This window comes from Bactrocera tryoni, chromosome 1 (genome assembly GCF_016617805.1).
Source record: "Bactrocera tryoni isolate S06 chromosome 1, CSIRO_BtryS06_freeze2, whole genome shotgun sequence".
Taxonomy (NCBI): Eukaryota; Metazoa; Arthropoda; class Insecta; order Diptera; family Tephritidae; genus Bactrocera; species Bactrocera tryoni.
This window is the reverse complement of record NC_052499.1, coordinates 25,895,665-25,917,593: the sequence shown is the minus strand read 5'-3', so window position 1 is coordinate 25,917,593 and position 21,929 is coordinate 25,895,665. Positions and strand designations below refer to the sequence as shown.

At 39.3% G+C, this 21,929-nt stretch overlaps 1 protein-coding gene across 4 annotated transcripts in view; it reads left to right on the top strand.

Moving 5' to 3' along the window:
- The window catches only part of LOC120766809 (dystrophin, isoforms A/C/F/G/H), a 776,746-nt gene that overhangs the window by 62,185 nt on the left and 692,632 nt on the right, over positions 1-21,929 (top strand). For 3 of the 4 annotated variants that reach the window (XM_040092514.1, XM_040092515.1, XM_040092516.1), the window contains 10 exons: positions 5,130-5,284; positions 7,425-11,099; positions 11,156-11,470; positions 11,530-11,835; positions 12,370-12,872; positions 12,956-13,043; positions 17,417-18,565; positions 18,712-18,956; positions 19,085-19,252; positions 20,203-20,395. In XM_040092514.1, the coding sequence (XP_039948448.1) occupies positions 5,130-5,284; positions 7,425-11,099; positions 11,156-11,470; positions 11,530-11,835; positions 12,370-12,872; positions 12,956-13,043; positions 17,417-18,565; positions 18,712-18,956; positions 19,085-19,252; positions 20,203-20,395 (6,797 nt within the window). The remainder of the gene's footprint in view (positions 1-5,129; positions 5,285-7,424; positions 11,100-11,155; positions 11,471-11,529; positions 11,836-12,369; positions 12,873-12,955; positions 13,044-17,416; positions 18,566-18,711; positions 18,957-19,084; positions 19,253-20,202; positions 20,396-21,929) is intronic. The other variant, XM_040092517.1, reaches the window with a different exon arrangement.

The following is a 21,929-nucleotide window of genomic DNA, read 5'->3' as shown; positions in this document are numbered from 1 at the left end:
TGTCTTCGACGCTGATCAAATATGGTCCTGTATGTCTGTATGGTCAAAATTATATAGATCTACCGCAGAAATCCGGATTCCCCTTGACCCCTAGGGTTTCAAAATCTTGCAATAACCCTTATTTCAAATACCAATTATTCTTCTTTTGGCGTAGACACCGCTTACGCGGTTATAGCCGAATTGAATGTGGCAGCTGGAGCCACATCAGGTCTTACAGACCGTCAGCCACACGGTTTCAGTAACTTGGTTGGTATTGAAATGAGCATAATCAGTTCTGCCTACCCAAGTCCTAAGTCTGGTCCAATAGGATTAGGCTTATAGTTTGGAAGAAAGACGAGACACATGGTCATATTTGGAAGTTGTTCGTGGTATATTCCGTCGTGCCCATCTTTCAGATTTATACTGCATTCTATCAAGCAGAAGCACTCTAAATATTATCAGGTACTGTGCACAGGAATGTCAGAAAGCTCATAACAAAGGCTGAGCCGGACCACGCGCTGTATCGCACTTCCTCACTTGTGCCAGGTGTATTGTCATTCAAGCTTCTTCCACATTTCAAGTCGCTCCTGTGGCATAAATTTGTTGCCACTTATGGCAGACAACGGCCTCGTACACGAATTCCCACTGCGGAAGTCCGACAAAGTGCAACACGCAAGCATAACGCTCACACCAACAACAACAAAGACACTTCTACTATTTGCTGAAGTTGCTCTTGAAGTTTCAGCCGCAATACCCCGCCACACCGCCTGCCACTAGCGTTGCATGATGGAGTGGTGTCACCTCTGCAGTTGCACTTGGTGACATTCGATGTGCACTTAAGTGTAATAACGCTGTGTGCATTTCGCAATTTGTGGTTGTAGTTGTTGCCTGACAGAGTACACAAAACTTTGCGTGACCGGCGCTGGTCGGTGGCACGTGCAACGTACAACGGGTGTTCCACCGAACTGCTGAGATGTTGAAGAAGAGTCGAGTGCTCGCTTGAGTATCTATGTGTGTGGGTATAAGTGTATATATGTATGTGTGCAACGCCAATGGAATAGTCAAATATTCACAACATTCCCTCACTGATTAATCATTTAGTTAGTGAGTCAGTCAGTCAATCAGACATTCAGTCAGTGAGCCAAGCAGCCAACGAACCGAGCTGTCTGTCATGCACTCCTCGCTGGTTTTGGTGAACCTCAAAGCCCTCGCAATCGGATTCACACATACGCCAACGTTTGCACTCCCAGCTAGTTAGACGAGTACACACGCAAATAGACAGACGGATTGGTTTTGTAGTTCATATCTGAAACAAATTGATTGCTGTCAGTTGTTGCATGTCATGGTGGGTTAAAATGCTCTTGCAACAAGTGTTATACTGCGAACATTGCAAGTGCCACCTGCTTATTATGCTACTAGTGCAAGTACATTATGATTGTTCTAGTAGATATCCACAAAATGCGGAGTGCAAGCATTCACTTTGTTGGGGTTTAGATAACTAAGTGTGTGTGTACGTAGATATGTACAGTTTTTGTTAGCTTTCAAAAGCATGACCACTGAACTTCTACCGAAAGTGAAAGAAGAAAAGAAAAACTGATACTCTGAGATTTCCATCGTAACTAAGCTTAAGGCTGTGGCAGACAAGATAAATTTAATATTAATTCTAAAAAATTCTCTAAAGGTTTTAAAGTGACTAAAAATTTCTCTATGATAAAGCAGAATGCCGGTCTTCCCATGTCCAATGTGCCAAAAAATGTGTTTTCAACTATTTGCTTGTACTTGTGTAAACCTTCTGTGAGAAACGGTCAAGGGAAATAAATAAAAGTTTTGTTATCCCTGAAAGTTCGTTGACAGAAAGAAGGACTGATAACTAATATCTCCAGATTATATACCTTCAGACTTCATTTTGTGGGATTATTTGGAACGTGAGACAAACACACAGGTTGAAGGTTACGGAAAAGCACCTCTCCATTAGGCTTCGCTTGGTCGGCAGTTATAAATGTACTTGATAAAGCTCTCTCTCACAGGAACATATATTCGAGAATACTATCCTTGAAGAATAAATACACTCTGTCTCAAAAGACCCATGAAACTCTTTTAGAGATCGAAGAAGAGCTTTGATCCGCAATGAACCAGACTTCTTGAGAATAAAACTAAGAACTAATGTAGAAGTAGATATAAACATGACGCAGACCAATCAAATATCTGAGAGTTTTCCTCGTTCCGGCCGACCTTCGACCTCTTCAACTGATGAAAATATTAAAAACGTAAAGGATATGGTGCTTGGAAATCGCCAGACAGACGGCAAGTCCGTTCGAAAGATTTTGGTGGATATTTGGGTATGAAACACGTTCTTGCTCGACTGCCCCTATAAAGCTGATTTTTTTTTTCAAACAGAGTACCGTGAATAAGTCTCTTTGGACATGCTTCATCGTGCGAATTCTGATTCCACATGCATGGAGAGCATTATAATTGCCAACGAGACATGGATTTCTGAGTTTGACATGCAAAAAAATCAACAATCGTCAGAATGGAGGGGAAAAAACGAGCCGTAACCAAAAAAACCACGCCAAAGCCGCTCAAAAGTCCAGCTCATTGTTTTTTTGATATTCCTGGTTTAGTGCATTATGAATGTTTTCCGGAGGGACAAACGGTCTATAATAGCCTTGACAGACGGCAGCGTTAATCCGGATTAACTGCGCACTTAATCAGATCCAAATTTGTAGGTGACAGACGGCAGCTATGCGAGTTTGAAACTCTCATAAACAGCTCATTGTCCTTTTTATAATATTTTCAATGAAAATTGGTAGAAGATAAACATTACGGTTGTTAGCCGACCAATTTTTACCAAACCATTTTTTATTACAAAAGCATATCAACACATTATTTTTAAAACTGCATCATAACATAGAAGTTTTATTGATATTATATTGAGAATTTGATAAACAGCTGTCAGGGTTGCTTGTATTTCATTCACAATAGATGAAAATTGGCCATTTTTAACAATGTTGTCAACGAAAATCTCACAAACTCCCTAAAATTTTGAGAGTTATTTTTGGATTCAGCAACGGAATTAGCTGTGGTAACTCCTGAATTAATCCCGAAAAATGCAATTAATCTGGTTTAACGCTGCCGTCTGTCAATGCTATAAGGCGGTATTAAAGAGTTTGCGTGAAAGAACAATTTGTGGATTATACACGATGATAATGCAACATCGTATCTAGCCACGATTGGGAGTGATTTTAAGACCAATAATTCAATAAATACCAACGATTAACCACCGTATTCACCAGATTAGGTTTCATGTGATTTTATCTTGTTCCCGGACTGAAATCGTCGCTCCGTGAAAACCGTACTCAGTCGATCGAAGAGACGAAACAAAATTCGCTGAAGGAGCTGAGAGCCAGAGAGCTATTCAAAAAAGAGCTTATGAAAAATGTTTCAAGAACTTGAAAAATCGTAGGCAAAAGTGTATTACATCTGGTGGGGATTACTTTGAAGGCGACAAAATAAATGTTGATGAATAATTAGATATTTTACGTTTTATTTACAATTTCCGGGTACTTTTTTAATCCACTATTGTCATGCTGAGGCAATTAACTCTAACTTGCTGCTTATTAGCCATAAAATTAACAGCAACAACAACGAGCATCATTGGCGCCATGACTAATGTGGCCAACTCACTCAGTCGAAAGATTTGAAGGCCTTTTGCAGATGCCACCATTCCCGTGAACGCTAACAAGGCTATCATTAGCATTGTTGACCGTGGTAGATATCATGAATGTCATAACACTTGATATTCATGCAAATACCGTTATTTGTTGTGGGCCATGCATTACCACTAATTTAATTTGGAGCCGTTACACTCCTACTACGGCGAAACGGTAATAATATGTTTGATTACGGCAAAGCTGAAAGGTGTGCTAATTGTGGATTTCTCGGGAATAGCGAGGTGTGAATGTCATTAACCAACACTTTATCGCTGTGGTTGTTGTTAAGTGCCATTTTATGAATGGGTGTGCGTAGCTATGAGCAAGTTGTTGCTTTTAAATAAGGCTAAAAGTGAAAAATTCCACAGTTAAACAATTCGTAGGATTCGATAAACTTTCTGTGTCTTTTTTTACCGCAGCAATTTCTTTTCGATTGCTACATTGAGAGCCGTTGAAAAAGTCCATGCAACCAACATCACGCATTTCATTCGTCAGTTACCAGTCGAAAAGCTTGAACGAGTCATCAAAAATTGGACTCAACGGATCGCGTCCAACATATTTAAGAGATAATCTTCATAAAAGAAATGCCAAAGCATGAATTTTAATAAACATTCCCCCTTAAATTCGAAGTTTCATACAAGCCATACGCTTGCTCAAAAAATTCGACCCACTATTCTTTGCGTATAAAAGTCATCCTCAGAAAGTTGTCGAAATAATATAATGGAAATTATGTTGTTCAAAAGACTCATTAATTTTCGGAATGGCCGTCTCTTAAATCATAAATTTTTAGAGAACATGATATACTAACTGACAATCTGAACACGTGACATAAGTAGACAAAATTTTCGAATCGAAAAGAAGTTTTGAATATCTTCCCTCCCTTTCCCTATGAAACTATCTCAAAATTTGATCTCTGGATAGCTCAAAACTGGGAACTAAGCAACTTTTTAAGAGGCAACACAGGGAATTTATCATAAACCCCACCTTTAGAACTTGGCAAAGTATATTCCGCAGCATACTAGAACATTAGATATTGTGTAATAAGGGTGGGACAAAATAGTCAGATTAAGTCATTAATTAATCATCATCTGGGAGCACAATGGCGCTTTTCTTTTCCGAAATGTGTACCCTGAAATTATTCCACTCAAACTGTTTTGGGATGGGATTAATATTCTTTGGAACACGTCCCACAAATTTGGTTATCTTACTGGTTTCAATAAAGTACTTGGTATATTAAGATGGTTCAGTCATCGGACTAATATAAAATACGTAAATCGAATTTCGTTTTATTAACCTTGGAAACCTTTAATTATATTAATAGAATATTTATACAATATTTTGTACATTAATTATTTTAGAAATAAATTGATATTCATAAATTAATTACTTTTCACACTTCTATTTCATCAAATCATATTCATTCTGTCTTCCTTTTTGCAGACGAACGCCAGGACATACAAAAGAAGACCTTCACCAAATGGATTAACTCACATCTGCTAAAGACCCAGTGTACACCAGTGAACGACTTGTTTGAGGATCTGCGCGATGGCCATCGTTTGCTGGCGTTGCTCAGTGTACTCACTCAATCACAGTTGGTAGGTGAAAGGATTTGATTTTGATCTCAACAAATAATACTTTGCTTATGAAAAATAGTAGGAAAGGAAGTGAAATGAAAGTGAGAAGAAAACAAAAAATTATAGAGCTGACAAAGTAGAATGCAAAACAAGTAGTTTTGATATTTCTATTTTCTAATTGAATGGATTTCTTTTTATTGAGTTTGAATTACGTACTTGACTCTGTGCTAAAGGCTCTCATGCAGTTGACTTTTAAGTTAGACGCATATTTTGCTGCGACAGACATTTTTCATCCACTCAAGATGTGTATTCTTTAAAATTATTTGGTACTGTATTCCTTTGACGAGAACAGTTGGCTACGTCGGTTAGATCATAGGGTTGATCCAAAATCGATGGATAGACATTTGTCCTTTTTGTTACCCAGAAACTCCCTGAATTGGATCCACCGATCCTCATCGAAGAAATGTTTTGAGCTTACCACAAACTAAGGCGGTTAACAGTAATCTCAGCCACTTCGCTGGGCTCGCCAAAAGCGTGTCTACCGAGATATTTCAATCTCAGTCTGGCAAAAGCTGCGCAATCAAGGAGAAAGTGACAAAGTGATTCCATCTCACCTTCCTCTATAAGGCTTTTTGTATAATACCAAGTATACAGCTTTGGCAAAAAAGGTCCGACATAAATTTAGCCGCACCGAACCGCGTGTGAATGGCCAATGGCCAGTCAGAGCAACTACAATTGCGACGATTTTGCTTTGCTAAGAGCAAGTGGTCCAAATGACCTCTTACGGTTCACTCTGCGGCTGAAGGACTCCGCCGTTACACATGATCCGGTTGTTGACAAGCATTTGCTGAGCTCACTGTTCATAGATCCATAGATGCAACAAACCGTCTCGTTTCTAAATTAATGAAACTACACAACAGTTAACTTACAGAAAAATGCTGACCACTGTCGAATAGATAATGACAAGCCTTCGCCGCTCACATGTCGGCTGACAGTGATCACGAAAATCATTAAAGCTAGACGGTAGAATAAGATCAAGAGAGTGGAACAAAAAATCATACTTTATTACTTGTTCCTTTGTGCTCATACTTTCAAAGTAGACCCATAAGTTAAAATGGCTGGAAAGGCAATGAGAGCTTTCTTAACGCAAAATAATCTATGTTAGTTCATAAATGGAATAATTCATTGTATTCTAGGTTTCCAGATACTTTTGAGAACATAATATGAGCTCAAATACCCAGGGCCGATCGAGCTGACATCTCCCTTTCTCTCTCATCCCAAAATTCTACTGACTTCTCGTCGTAACTGAAGAACACAAATGTCACGTCGGTTGCTTGGCAAATCTATATAGATTCCCTCCCAGTCTCCTACGGTGTCTAATATAAACTTAGTGTTCATACAATTTAGCTTCTAAATATTAGGGAATGTAATAAAATGAGAAGAAGCATAACTTAGGACGACGTGTCAAATGAAATTATTACCGTAGAAGCCGCTCGACTAGTCGTAGGTATAAAAAATTCTACAAGTTTTCTTGAAATTGCGAAATGCAAGGAGAAAATGAGAAAATAAATTTAATTTCGCATATTTCGAGCTGCTTACTCAGCAGAGAAGGATACTTAGAATTAACAAAATGTAAGTGAAGAAGAAGAAGAAGTGAAGGTATCCAAATGCTTTCATGACCTCAAATACATATATGTATATATGGCATACATATCAATTATCCAGTCGTGTATGAGGAAACGGAAATGTAAATCGAATAAGTGAAGGTGAGAGAGGAGATAGGAAGGAACGAGGAGCTGCCATAACGAATTGCAAAGTCAAGGACTTGCATGTGTGCAAATTATAGATAAATAATGAGTGGCAGGTGGCAAAGTGTGTGATATGTTGATGCGAGGGAGGCATGACTGAAAGAGGGGGGAGCAAATTGAATAGCGTAGGAAACTTTGAGAAGCTTCGAGTTGCCAGCTATGCAATTCTGAGTGCATAGAATATATATTTGCAAAGTTGTTGTTGTTGATTAATTTTGTATATTTCCTTGCTTTCTACTTTTATTCACGTTCCATGCCATTATGTGAACCCACTTACGTACTTCCACTTCACTTCCTCAAATGAAATGAATTTTAATGCATGTCCCTTCTAATTTTCTCCTCTCCTCGCTTAGAAACCGGAACGCGGTCGCATGCGCGTACATCACATCAATAATATTAACAAAGTAATCCAAGTGATACAAGAGCATGGCGTCAAGTTGGTGAACATATCCAGTGATGACATAGTCGCTGGCAATCCGAAATTGACGCTCGGCTTGATTTGGCTCATAGCGCTCGAGTTTAACGGCCAAAATCTGGTGAAGAGTCAGTCGAGTAATGGCGTGGAGAAATCACTGCTGGCATGGGCGCGTCAATTCACCGAACCATATGGGCTGCAGCTACATGACTTCTCCAGCAGTTGGGCCGACGGTAGGGCGTTTCTCATTGTGCTCAATGCTCATCTCGAGGATATCGATTTGAGCGCTGCGCTCACAAAGCATCCCCTAGCGCGTCTACGTACCGCCTTCGATTTGGCGCACAAATACTTTAAGATAGAGAAATTACTCGATCCTGAGGACGTGCACACACACAAGCCGGACAACAAGTCGATACAAATGTATGTGATGTGTCTGTATCATGCCATGGAATCACGTCACAGCCGTGAACGAACTGATAGCGCTGGCGAGGCAGTGTTGTTCGACGAGAAGGCGCAGGAGGCGCTACCACCGACGCGCAGCAACACCAACACAAATATCACCGATCTCGACGAAGTGCCGTTGGATAGCGCCGAGGAGGTGTTCTCTGACTTGAGCAGTACGCCGGTCAGCAGTTCGGATCCAGTGAAGTCGACGAAGTACAGCAGCGATACTATGCACAGCATTATGGATATTGGCATGGATGAGAGCAAACCGTTAGATTATCTACGCATGGCGAATGACAAATCGCGTCCCATGAGCACAGCTACGAATGCATCCATAGAGATAACGAGCTATCAAGCAGCTTTGGAAGCGGTGCTTACGCTGCTGTTGGAGGATGAGCAGATACTCTCACGTGAGCTGCCCGAATCGATTGACTTTCAAAGTGCTAAAATACAGTTTCATGAAAACGAGCATTTCATGCTGAAGCTCACCGAACATCAGCAGTATGTGGGCGAAGCGCTCGAAGAGGGTTCGAATTTGATCAACGAATCGCAAAAGACTTCCGGTCTTACCACCGAAGATCAGAACGAAATACGTCAGCAGATGGTATTGCTCAACGAACGGTGGGAGACTTTGCGTCTGCAAGCGCTCGATGTGCAGTCGAAGATATTGGCACGCCTTGCCGAATTCCAGTCGCAACAGATCGAAAAGTTGCGTCTCTTCCTCACCAATATTGAAGATCGCATCTCGCATATGACCAATATTGGACCGAGTTTGCCGGCGGTGCAAGAACAAATTGCAGAAGGGCGCCAGTTGAAAGACGATCTTTGCAATCAGCAAGCGCTGGTTGACAGCCTTAGTAATATGGTGGTGATTGTAAATGATGAGTCGGGAAATTTCAATGACCTTGAAGATAAGTTGTCAGCGCTAGGCGAACGCTGGTCGCATGTGTCCAAGTGGAGCGACTTGCGGATGGAGAAGTTGCAGCAATACAAATGTATCTATCGTTGGCTAGATGCACGTGAGCAAGACTTGAAGACAATGGAGAGCAAAGATGTAACCGATCTAGGTGGCATTACGAAGCGTATGAACGACCTCAACTATTGCGCCAAAGATTTGTTGGAACTGGAGCGTTACCTCATCGATTTAAGACAGATGGTGGCGGCTTCACTGCAAGAGGGCGACGATCAAGGTGAGCGTGTGCTCATGCAATTAGAGAGCTTCGAGGACCGACTGGATGCGCTTAAGCAGATTGTTGAAGTACAAACCGACCGCATCGAGGCGAAAGGTTTCAAGTTCGGGCGTGATCGTGCGTCATACGATGACAGTCGTGTGGTGCGACCGGATGGCTGGGTGGATTTCCAAATGCTAATCAAATTTGGTGAAGAAAACGAAGATGTGAATGAAGGAGAGGCAGAAGATATAAATGCCGTGCAGCCGTCACCAGTGACCGTCTATCAAGTAGTGGAATCACCCGAGGGCAATAAGAAACGCAAGTTACGCAGCTCGGATAATTTTTATCTGCTTACGGGCCGCATAATGGAAGCATGCAACTTCCTAGAAGATTGTGAGGACCGCCTGCAGAGTGTGCATCGTCAAAGTTTGCGCAATCAAAGCGAAATGCTAATTGCACTGGAGAAGGAGGTCGCCAAACGCACGGCGCTAAGCAGCGAGCTCAAGCAACTGTACGAAGTGTGTGAGCAGGAGGAAGTCAAACGAAATTTAATAATGGAAGCCACGCAAATCAAACAAATTGATGAGCGCTTTGAAACACTCAAAAAGCATATCATTGAGCAGAAATCGGAGACAGCACAAATCATAGCCAAGGAAAAGTTCTACAACAGCCTGACTGGCTTCAAGTTGGTGCTGGCCGACTCGCGTGATTGGTATAAGCAGCACTCGCAGTCGGCGAGCAAGGCCGATTTAGAACAGCGTTTAAGTCACATGGAATCACTGTCTGGCGAAATCGCCGATGCTAAAGAGATCACAGCAACTCTGAGCGAAGACTTGCAAGAATGGCGTCAGGATTTCAGTATTTTCTACGAGAGTTGGAACGACATGAAACGCGCAATTATTACACTGATACAAGAGAAGGGTGGACTAGATGAAGTCAATGAGCGGTTGCTGCGCTTAGAAGATTTCATGTCAAAAATGTCTGGTGTTAAAGTGATAGTCACCGAACTGCCACCAATGCAAGCGCAGCAGAAGCAACTGAATGAGCTCGTCGATGAGCTGGAACAATTGAAGGCGGACTACGAATATGTCTGCGAAAGACGACCAGACGCAGTGAATACCGAGTTTGCGGAAAACTGGGCTAAAATACCGGAAAAGCTCAACGAGCGCGTGATCAAGCAAACGACGGCAATTGAGAACCTTAATCACTTCAACGCGGAGTATAATGCTATATTGAATGTGTTGCATAAGTTGGAGTCTAAGTTCAAGCCGGACGACATCGAAAGCCCAGAGCAGCTCGCACAACCCGCGGTGGGAGACAGTAATCAACTGAATATGGAACTTCGTAAGATTGAGATTGATGTGATAAGCGCTCGCAATTTCAGCGAGATACTCATAAAGGATGCGGAGCCAACGCATCGCGAACATTTGCTATTGCAAATTAAGGAGCTTAACGAGTTCTTTACGAAAGTGCAAGATTTACATAAGGGGCAGGCGTTGAAACGCACCCAAGTGCTGGACAAAGCAGAAGAAGTACTCGAACGTTTGGCAAAGACAGAAGTTTGGCTGAATGAGCTCGAACAAAATACGCCGAAGACGAAAATCTCGGAAATCAACAACTCCAATGAGCTGTTTCAAATTAAGAGCAAATTTCAGACACTCAAAGAGGCCTGCGAACGCGAGTCTGTGGGCTTTCGCGAGTTGAACGACTTAGGTGGCGAGCTGCTGCTGCAAATGGATGAACTAAAGACCACAGGTGAGGAAGTGGACAGCAAGTACACACAGTTGCCGAAGAAATTTACACATCTGAGCGCGCGTTGGACTGAGGTAACAGCACTGGTGTATGCAAAAACCGCTTTACTGGAGCATATATCTACACAATTGGGCGAGTTCAAAAAATTCATGGTTTCCGAGTCTGGTTATTTGGATCGGTTGGAGAATAAGATAGGCAGTACGCCAGAGAATGCGGACGCAGAGGAGATCATTGAGGAGCTTGATGTAATTACATTTTTCGAACATATTAAAAGTTTCTGAACTATATTTCTAACTTTTAGGATCTCGAAAACGTGCTGCGCGCACACTCTGACGAATGGTTGGAGAAAATTCAAGAAATTGGCAATGAGCTAATTGAACATGAGTTTATGGCGAGTTCGATACGTGCCGAAATCGAAGGTATTGTGGAGCGTTGGACACAGCTGCAATTACGCGCCAAGCAACGCACCGAAATACTGGAGAAAGAGGTGAGCGAGGCCGAGCAGTCCGAGAAGTGTATTGTACAGTTTGAGGCTTGGCTAACGCGCGTCGACGAGATACTGACCGAACATCTGGAGAACGATGTTACCATTGAGGATCTGCCGGATGATTTTCAGGTAGTAGTTGAGCTTCCCTTAGATATTAAAACAATTTAAACGCTATATTTTTATTACAGCGTTTGGTTAAAGAGTTCGAGACGAAAAAGCATTGTTTCAAGGAGATCGAGGACCTCATAGCGGAGCACACACGCAATGGCAAGATTGAAGCCGCCAATCGACTGCAAGAGAAGCTTAATCTAACCGAACTGCGCTTTAAGTCTTGCCAGCTAAAGTTAAACAAGTGCACAGCACCGCAACCCGCGTACGAATCCCGTTTAAATCGCGCTGTGGCGGAGCTGCGTGCAGTCGAACATTCCACGCTGGTGTTGGATGTAGCGTCGGCAGGGCCCAGCACCGTTCAGGCGCAGTACCAGAAATGTGTGGTGAGTATTTTTTGAAACGACGGGTTAACGTCTACGAGAAAAAGCTGTAAAGTTTCGCACTAAATGGAAGAAGGTCTTAGAAGGAGAAGTAGGAAAGTAAAATACTAGCAAGCAAGACCCTCAGTCTTTAACTGTGTTCAGGTAACAAAAGGCTTTTCGCTACAACGAAGTTCTCGAGGGGGTTTGTTCAGAGAATCTTCATGCATTTTGCACGGTTGAAGAAACAATTTTTACTTAGCTTAGTTAGAAGAAAGTCAATCGATTGCAATGGTCTTTATTTCTATATATATGTTACTTCAAAGCTAATTCTCCAATTTGTATGAAGGCAATTGCGTCATATAACTTAAATAGTAGTATTTCTGTTTTCTATCTTCTAAAATACTACCCTTTTTGTAGTTACGTACTTTTATTACAAAGTTCTGAGGGTTTTTAGCGATCCACCTTCAGCAGTTTCCATTGCAGATAATGCTATTAAATATGACCATCTGTTAGCAAATTTTAATCAAGTTTATGTTTTCCATTACCACTCACTAGCAAATCTACCGCACGCTCTCCGAAATCAAGCCAGAGATCGAGAGCACTATCAAGACCGGACGCAAGGTGTGCGAGGACAAATTCACACGTTCGCCGAAACAGTTGAGTCAACGCATCGACGCGTTAAAGCATCTCTACAACGCACTCGGTGAGAATGTCACACAATCGAAAGCTTTCCTCGAAACCTTGCTGAAGTTGGCGCACGAACTGGATGAATGTTTCGAACATGCTGATCAGCTGATACGACGTTTCGAATCACCGCAAGAGATGCAAGATCGCAATTCGGGTTTCCTGGAATTCGAGGATCTGCTGCAGCGCTGTGAAGAACTGTATGAAGAGTACAACAAGTCATGCGATCAAACTTGTATGGAGGACACACGTCAGAAGATCGACGAGCTAAAGACGATCTACATGAAGCTGACCAGCGCAGATGTGATTAAACGCTTGACCGAGATGAAGTCGACACTGCAGAACTTGGACAATATATCGCCGGAGACATTAAAGTAAATTTATTGCTGCCGCATTTTACGCTCTCTTCATCTCTCCTACACTCTTATTGTACAATTTATTATTTTTGTCCATACAGAGCCATGGAGCACGAGTTGAAGCAAATAAACACGCCCTCGAATCCGGATATAGAAAAGTTGCAACAACAAGTAATCGCAATTGTTGTGGTAAGTAATTAATTACACGCAATTACCACTGCACAGCCACGGAATGAAAATTTACCCACTTCTCTTTATTTACACGCAATATTTGAACACTTTGCTATTGTTTGCACATTTGTCGCTGCCTGCTCCTTCCGCTCATCCTTTGGCAAATCCTGCTATCATTTTATTTGTGTAAAAACGTATGTGGTCCAGTACTTGCACTGCTTGTGGTGCGTGCTTCTGTCCTCTTCCACTGTTCCATTTCATCTCATCATTTACTTATTCATTAAATCACAACTCATTCCTTCATCCACTCTTATCCGCTGGCTCATCTAATGGGCTTAACTGCTTATCCTAGCTGTATTATAGTACTACTGTTATTGGGTACGTATGTCCTTGGCACGGTTTAGCTTTAGCATTCCGAAATCCTAAATATATATTTACTATCTCTTCGCTTAATTGTGCTTTTCAAATGTTATTCTATTGTCTTCTGCTTTCATCTATCACTAGAAGCCTTCTTAACTCCTGTCCATCCATCAATAATTGGAATTATTGAATTTCATTTCAATTTCATTAAATTACTGATTGACCTACTTTTTGTTGTATTTGAGTAGATTTGCTTATGAGTATATTTTATTATGTTATTTTTTGTCTTGCACTTAGAAAATATTTTTGTTGCTACTTTAACCTATTTTTCATAAATTTGCATTTATATTTGCTTTTATTGAAATAAAGACCTGCGAAATGTTTGTATCCTAAAACTAAATCTTAAAGCAATGGCTTGAAGTCGATATTTGTTCCACAAGTCGAGCGCAACCTGAAAAGTGATTTTGAAAGCGAACCAGAGAAATGAAATATGCTGTGATCTGATGTCTTTTCAAGATTTGAAGTAAAATGAGTACACTTTCGCTCCGATTATATGGAGTTGAGAATGGTGCGAGGTTCCATTGTAGTCGACGATTCTAATACCATAGAAGTGGTCTTCGCGCAAGTTCATCTTGCCAAATTTGGGGGTTTTGACAGATCGCGGTTCGAAAACATATACAATATAATATATTGTTGTTGTTGTGCCGGCCGAAAACATTCATCAAATAATTTTGAAAATGCTGCCGAATTGACAATCCTTTGCCGGATTCATTCCGGTTACCTAGAACCGACTGTCATGGGAACGGTTAACGACATCTCGGCTACTAAATCTGACAAATTTGTATTCATAGCTTTGTTTAACTGTAAAAAATTTACTTGGAATTGAAATTAGTCGCATAAACAGATTTGTGGTCAGCTTAAGGTATTACAGGGGTTTCTTCGTGTAAAAACAGCCTTTTTCAAAATTTTTTTCTCATATAATAAATTAAATATTTTATTCGAATTTTTTATTGTTACAAACATACACTATTAACAAAGAAATTATGAAGTTTCTGGAAAAAATTATTCTAAGCTCGGCTATTGCGACGCCATTTCCGGTGACTCCTCGGAAAAAAGATGCGTCCGCGTTGACAGGATAACTCCTTACAGGATAATCTAAAGTGAAAAAATACCTGTTTTAGTTAAAATCTTAACTTACAACTTGGACGATGGAAAAAACTGAAAATTGTATTTTTGGCAGACATTTTTACAAGAAAAATGAAAATTTCACTGAAATTTTTTTTTCAAATAGTCGTAACCGAAAAAAATCCATCGTTAAAGTCTTTAAAAATTGTATCTAAAATACCTGTGTAAAATTTAATGAAGATCGGTTGAGTAGTTCTCGAGAAATCTTGCCAGCCAACTTTAAAAACACAGTTTCGAGAAAAACACGTTTAAAGACTTAGCACTTAGCCTAGCTAGCCTCGAGTGTACAAGTTCTCAAGGCTGTATCTCCGAAACTATTTCTTGGATCAACTAGAAAATTTAGAAAAATATTCTAGAAGTCTTGCAGAGTTTAATATGACAATAAAATTAATGGATTTTTTAAACCCGTAAGCCATGCAACCACTTAAAGGCTTCGTCGAGTTTTTGGCACCGAACGCTCCGTTAAAATTCTAAAATGCGAATACGGTCATTTCTATCAGTGTCATGGAACCGCGCCGAAACCTAATTTAAGTTCGCTCAGATGATAAAACCTATCTTGTCGAAAACTCGGCAGCGTTCGTCATATTTGTAGTAAGTAATTCTTTGACACCAAGCACAGAATGTTAGGTATATAAACCTACGTTGCATACTTTTACAAACACAATACTTATTAAAGTAAATTTTCTCTATATATGAGATACTAGATTGGCGTGCTAGGTCAAATGTAAGTCATAACTCCGCCAATGCAGTTGAAATAACCCTCACCAAATACTGACTATGCGTGGATATCACGGAAATCACACTCGAGCTCGACTTTGGAATACTCAAATCCAAAAACCATCGTATACTTATATCTAATGTCGATTTCTGCTAGCTTGTCTGAATGATTACAAGTATGAGATCCAAGATGTCTTAAGTTTGGTCTTGCGAAAGCTAGAGAATTTTCTATGTGTCCAGTAATAACACATTGAAGCTTTTACAAGTATGGAAAACTAAATATTTCTCAGTTCATGTAGTACAAAGAGCAGTTTGCGAATGGTTGCATCATTACATATTGAAGAAGTCCATGATTTCAACTAGCAATGTTAAGCTTTTATTTAAATAACTGCGAATTAATTGCACTGACCTCGTTTCAATAATCAAATTCGGAAGGAGCTCCAAGTATGAAGAAGACCATATTCAACAATATATAACTTTAAGCAGAAAAGATTTTTGTTGTAACACTAAAATTAAAAAAAAATATTTAAAAAAATAATGTTGCTCTTAAATTTACGGCAGTTTTTTATCTAACCTCTAACCTGTTCTATGTAGCAATTTGAGACCTAATAATTTATATACAACTTTAAAGGACTTTCAAAACACAAAAATTTCTATTATACACATACATGGTATATTTTTATATATATATGTATATTTATGTGTATATATGTTATACATATTAGGGTGGGTCAAAAAAATCCGAAAGTTTTTACCGCTTCGTACACACAATTAAAGTCTCATACTTGGAGAACATTTTTATGAGGTGTCTATCAACCAATTTTTCAGAGTACGAAGCGGAAAAAAAAATCGCTTATTTAATCCACCCTAGTACATATACATACGTACAAATATATAATTCACTAGCAGTGAGATACTAAGGCAGCCATTTTGAATTATGAAATATTTTTATTATACATACATATATCCTTTGTTATTATTTTAATAATAAATTATTTAATTAACCATATACATATGTACATATTATATATGTATATACTATATATCTATAATATGTATATTGAATTAAAAAAGTATCATATATTTACAAATTTTATTATATACACATACATACTACCTGTACACATACATACTTATATATATATACCTACATTTGTTTACCTACATATTCACTCATGTACAAACATTTTAAACCCTCCAGTAACCAAGCACCAATAATCATTTACAATAACAAATTAAAGCCATAACTCATCAGTTTATCCCATTGCAAATTAACTCTTGGAAGAAAGCCTAATACCATGTGTAAAAAATAAATAAATATTAAAAACCACCTTCATCCTCAAAGCCAATCACCGTATCACCAATTAGCTGCTGTGGAAACATTTGTTGGTGTCATTTCAATGTATAATAGAACTTTTAACTGTATATTCATTTAAAATATGGAAATAATGTTAATTATGTAGACTTTAACGTGTAATGGGTGCAAATTTTGGGTTGTAACTGTACACTGCTTTCGGCCGTGGGATTATTAACGACACCTTAGAACATATTGTAAATGTCCTACGCAAAAATTGTTGCCTATAAAATATATTTATGCAATTAATCCAATAAATTGTATTAACAATAAATTATCAGACAGATTTGTTGAGTTGTAAACAATTCGCTAAAACGATCAAAACGTGTATAAAATCATTACATTCATTAAAACGTGCGCTACTATGTATTAGAATATGAAAATGAAGCATTACAAAAAGTATCCAATAGCAGTGGAGACTTGCAGTTCAGAGTTTTTTGCACTAGTTTTGATCAACCATATATATACGCGCTATGATTTTAAGGTTTAAAAGTCTCCAATAGCAGTGGAGAGTTTAAGTTTCCAGTTTTTTGCAATAATCTTGAACAACCATAAATAAACTCTCTATGAAATTTGAGTATGAATGTAAAAATTTAAATTTAAAAAGTCTCCAAATTTGAAATAAATGAATATTCACGTTTTATTATGTACAAAACCTATAACAGAATCAACCAAATAAAATTTCAGTTAAAAAACAAAAGTATCCACCTCCAATTTTTTTGGAGAGTTATAATTTTTAGTTTTTCTTATACCAACACATTATTATTCGCCATAGGATGCTTTAAAAACGCGTTTTAATGTAAATTCCGAGCTGGCAGCACTCTTACCAATACCACCATCAACTGCACAAAACAAAAGTGCACTCGAAAATACAGACTCCGATGTTGAAATTGTTGTATTGAGCAATACGGTACGTCAGCGTCGCGCACGTACACCTGGCATAAATGACTCACAAAACGCTGGCGATTCACCGACCAAACATGAGCGGTCACAACCAATGCAGACGGCAGTTGAATTGCCGCCAGCAAAGGATGTCTCCGCAGAGCAGGCGATGGTTACACAAGTCTTACCCGATGTCTTGCCGCCACAAACATTCCGTTTAGCAGAATCCAGCACGCTGTTCTCACACATCTCGACAGCCACACCAATCGAAACGTCAGACAACGCGCCCGCTAAGCCACCAAAACGTAAAAGCCGTAAGGGTGAACAACACGCCAAAGTCGTGGAGGTACGCGAACGAAATTTGCCACACGACAAAATGTCAGTACAGAATATTGAATTCGAGCCACAGGTCGGTGAGATCGTAGACACCGTAAATATTTTAGAGAGTGTAGAGCCTTTTGTACCCGAATATGTAGAGACGGTACAAATTGTCGATCTCTCTGAAGATTCCGATTCTTCGATGCGTGTTGACGCGGACGGCAAAGAAATACAACGCAGCAAAAGCAAACGTTCGCTTTGTGAGTCACCGAAGCCACCACTCTCTCCGCTATTGGATGACGTAGAATTGCGCGGTGCGGTGCCACTCAACACAAGCACACCGTTCCTGCGTGTGGAGAAGCAACGCATCTCGTTCGATGAGAAGCGCAAACGCATTGAGAAAGAGCGCGATATATTACGCGACTCGGAAGAGGATGAAGACGAACGGCCGGCTAAAGAGCACGAGTCGTCTAATAATTCTCCAACGAAACAACCGAAGCGTTGGCGTCAGCTTACGCTCGCTTTGGACGAAGAGCAATCGCCCAAGAAGGCGAAGGCTCAGGATGTATCAGAGGGCGCGCTGGATTCACCTGTGCGCAACAGTTTTTATAGTGCTGACAAAGAGGCAGGTTACGATTTGGAACCTTTGGTTTTCTCCGATGATGAGGATATACCGAGATTCTCGCTAGAAATGACACCAACATTTGATTCCGATAGTGATACGGTAAACATTTACACCAGTTTCTACACTAGCAACTAAACGGCTTGTTACGATTGGCTTTCAGGAATCATTTATTTAAGCATTTATTTGAACTCTACACAACATTTTAAATTTACTTAAACATATTTATCTTGAATTTATTCACTCAGAGTCGCATTGAGACACCCGGTGCTAAGAAACCCAATTTCTTTGAAAGCAAAATTCTGCCCACCTCTCCGTCTTTGGACGATTCAAATATCACTTTGAAGAGCCCTTACTCCGAGAGCCCGCTCAGTTTTCGAGACAACGCGCCCCTGGATCAACGTGTGCAAACTTTCGACAAAATGGCCAAGTATATGATACGCAAAATGGAGGCGACCAAGGACAAGATCGAAAAGTGTAACGAGGGAGAGGTGTAAGTTTTTCATCTTAACTCTTTACTTACATGTAGACCTAATAATATTACTTGTTTTTGTACTACTAACAGCAGCACGAAATTTAAAAAAAATATATTAATTTGAACTACTGTATTTCTCCGCACAGCGCTATTGAGGACTTGAAACTTTTAATTGCGCCCGATGCCGCCACTTTGATCTCACAAGGTGATTCCTTGGTCCTGGAAACTCACGGAAAACAGGGTAATCTTTCGCGCTTAGTTATGAAAACGCAAATCATTCTACGTGAAAAGTTCCGTGAAGTGCAGCAAGCCAAGTGAGTTTTACATTCGTTGCAAATACTGATTATATTTGAATTACTGCCATTCACAGCGTTCGCGCTCTAGAATTTATAAGAATTTATGCAAAAAAAAAATCTCTCCACTTTTTGGAGACCTTTATAACATACTTTAAATATATTTTTTGTGTAGAAAATTAAAACCATCGTTGTTCAGAGGCAGCTCACACGCATAACTTATTCAAAGTTGCAATGAAAACAATTTTTCTTACCAATTTACTTCTTGATAATGAACCAATAACATTACTTTGGCATCAAAGTTATTCTTGGAATAACAACAGACATCATATTTGTTGTATATACATATATGTAGATTGGTGTATATTTAAAAAAAAAGAAATGTCTCCACTTTTGGAGACTTTTTGAACTAGTAGATTTTACTCCTTAACACTTCCTGAAACGAATTGATATTGTGAGCAGATACATATGTATGTACATGTTGTTTTTGTTTTTTGCATCTCAACACTCAGAAACCTAAATTTACAGAGTATCGTGTTGTTTTAAAATTTATCACCTTAAGTATACAATCTTTAGATGTTTTATAAAAGCTAAAAAAATTTTAAACTTTTTTATTGTTTAAAAAATATCCAAAAAAGTCTACACTTTTTGGAGACTTTTTGTTAAAGTGTTCAAAAGTATTTTTTCTATTAGCGAATGTAATCTGCTTTTGTAAAGATTTTTCCATTCAAGCAATATACATACATACATATGTACATATGTACATACATTCATATGTATTACTCTTATTAAGAATTATTAAAACTATTATTTTTTATAAATATGATTCAACTACTTCTGACTATCTCCAGAAAATTTGATCGTTTTAATATCTTCATTATAAATTGTTAAAATATGAAAATTAATTTTTATAATTATTTTTACTAGAAACTCTACTAACTAATAAATCACACGAAACCTACAATTTTCAGGTCCAAGGTGCCCGGTGTGCCACAACCGATCGACGGCAGCAATACGCCCAGTCCGCGTTCCACACTCGAAAAGCTGAACATCGATTTGGAGGAACTCGTCACAAAAGGTCTCAAGCGGATAAATGATCTGATTGAAAAGCCATACGATAAAGCATCCATTGAGGCGCTACAGCGCCGCCTAGAGGAGATTAGCGTAAGTACACAATTGCATGCAACAGTTGCTTTCAAACTGTAAGCATAATATTTTAAATTTATTGAAATTAAGAGTTTCGTAAATTTGAATAGTGGTTTCAAAGTGCTGCGCGCAAACACACACGCACAAAGGCATATGTAAATATATTTTATGAGTATGCTTTCTTTGTGTGCCGCGTGCCACATGCAGAGCAACGCTTGCGGTTCCGCATTCCAACTGCATTTTACGGATAACTTTTTAATTTGAGTCTCTACACCAACAGAGGTGTCAAATAAGGAGAGTTTGTGGAGATGGCGTCGGGCGAGAGAACTAAATGCGGCTTTCTCGGTTACACATCATTATTTATTGATGATATGACTGCACGAGTACGTCTATATACCTTTGTATATATGGAACATATGTGACCAAATTGTTTACAACTTTCGATTAAACTTCGTGGGGACTTGTTTAGTATCAAATTGCATAATGAAGAAAATTATAAATTAAGATTTTTATCGCGTGCTTCCCAGAAGTATTTGCTTTATGGTGCTGGGGGTGTGCTAAGTAAAAATTTCGTCCTATTAGAATGCTAGTAATTTGAGCCGATTTCTTAGATTTGAGTCCGGAACATCTCTCTTCAGTAAAACATAAATTTCGGGCAGTAAAAAAACCTAGATATTTCACCTGCTTGCAAAGTAGCAATTTTCTGGCAGTCACCATTACCTGGCTTCAATCATCAAACCAATAAGCTGTCAAATTTAAAGCATTCACGGCAACACAAAGTGATTTCAATATATTGATCTTTCACAATAGAAAAATGCTTTTGAAAAATATTTCGGTAGAGCTGAATGGACATACATTTAAGCTTTAACTAATTAATTAAAATTAAAGACCAAGACATATTTTTTAAGTAGGGGGTAGTCATCAAAAGTCGGTGTACGGAACTCTAATTCGCTAAACCCAACCTACTCCCAACTCCAGACTCCCTCACCTGATTAAGTATTATTTCGTGGAAGTGACAAGACATTTAAGGCTCCTCTATTGATTGAACGGACGGACGCCTAATCTGCACTATATCTCTCAGTTTTGATTGAGGCTGCCGCTTCGCTGACAGCTTTCCAGCCTTAGTGGGCTGACACAGGAGTGTGGTCAAATTTTCCACCGTAAAACTACCACCGACTGTAGTTTTAAGTTTTTCCCTTATACTTAAAAAGCAGGGGCAATAAAATAATATATACTCAGAGTCTTCAAAGCACTCTGAACACGTCAGACAATTCGGACTAATGTCGTGCTAGTATCTGCACAGGTAGCTCCCATGTCCACTTAGTATTTGGGTAAGGTGAAAATCAAAGTCCCAATCTCCACCACCGTCCTTTGAGTGAAATTTGCCACCGCTGCTGCCATATTGTTAAGCTTTTGACTCTCTCTTTTCTTTTGGCTCCTGTAGATAGTTCTGGTAACTTGTAACCGGCTATATATCAGCACTGCACTGTGCTTATTTGTCTGGCATATGCTTTGATGCCTAGCGCCTGGATCCATATTGGAACCGAATATA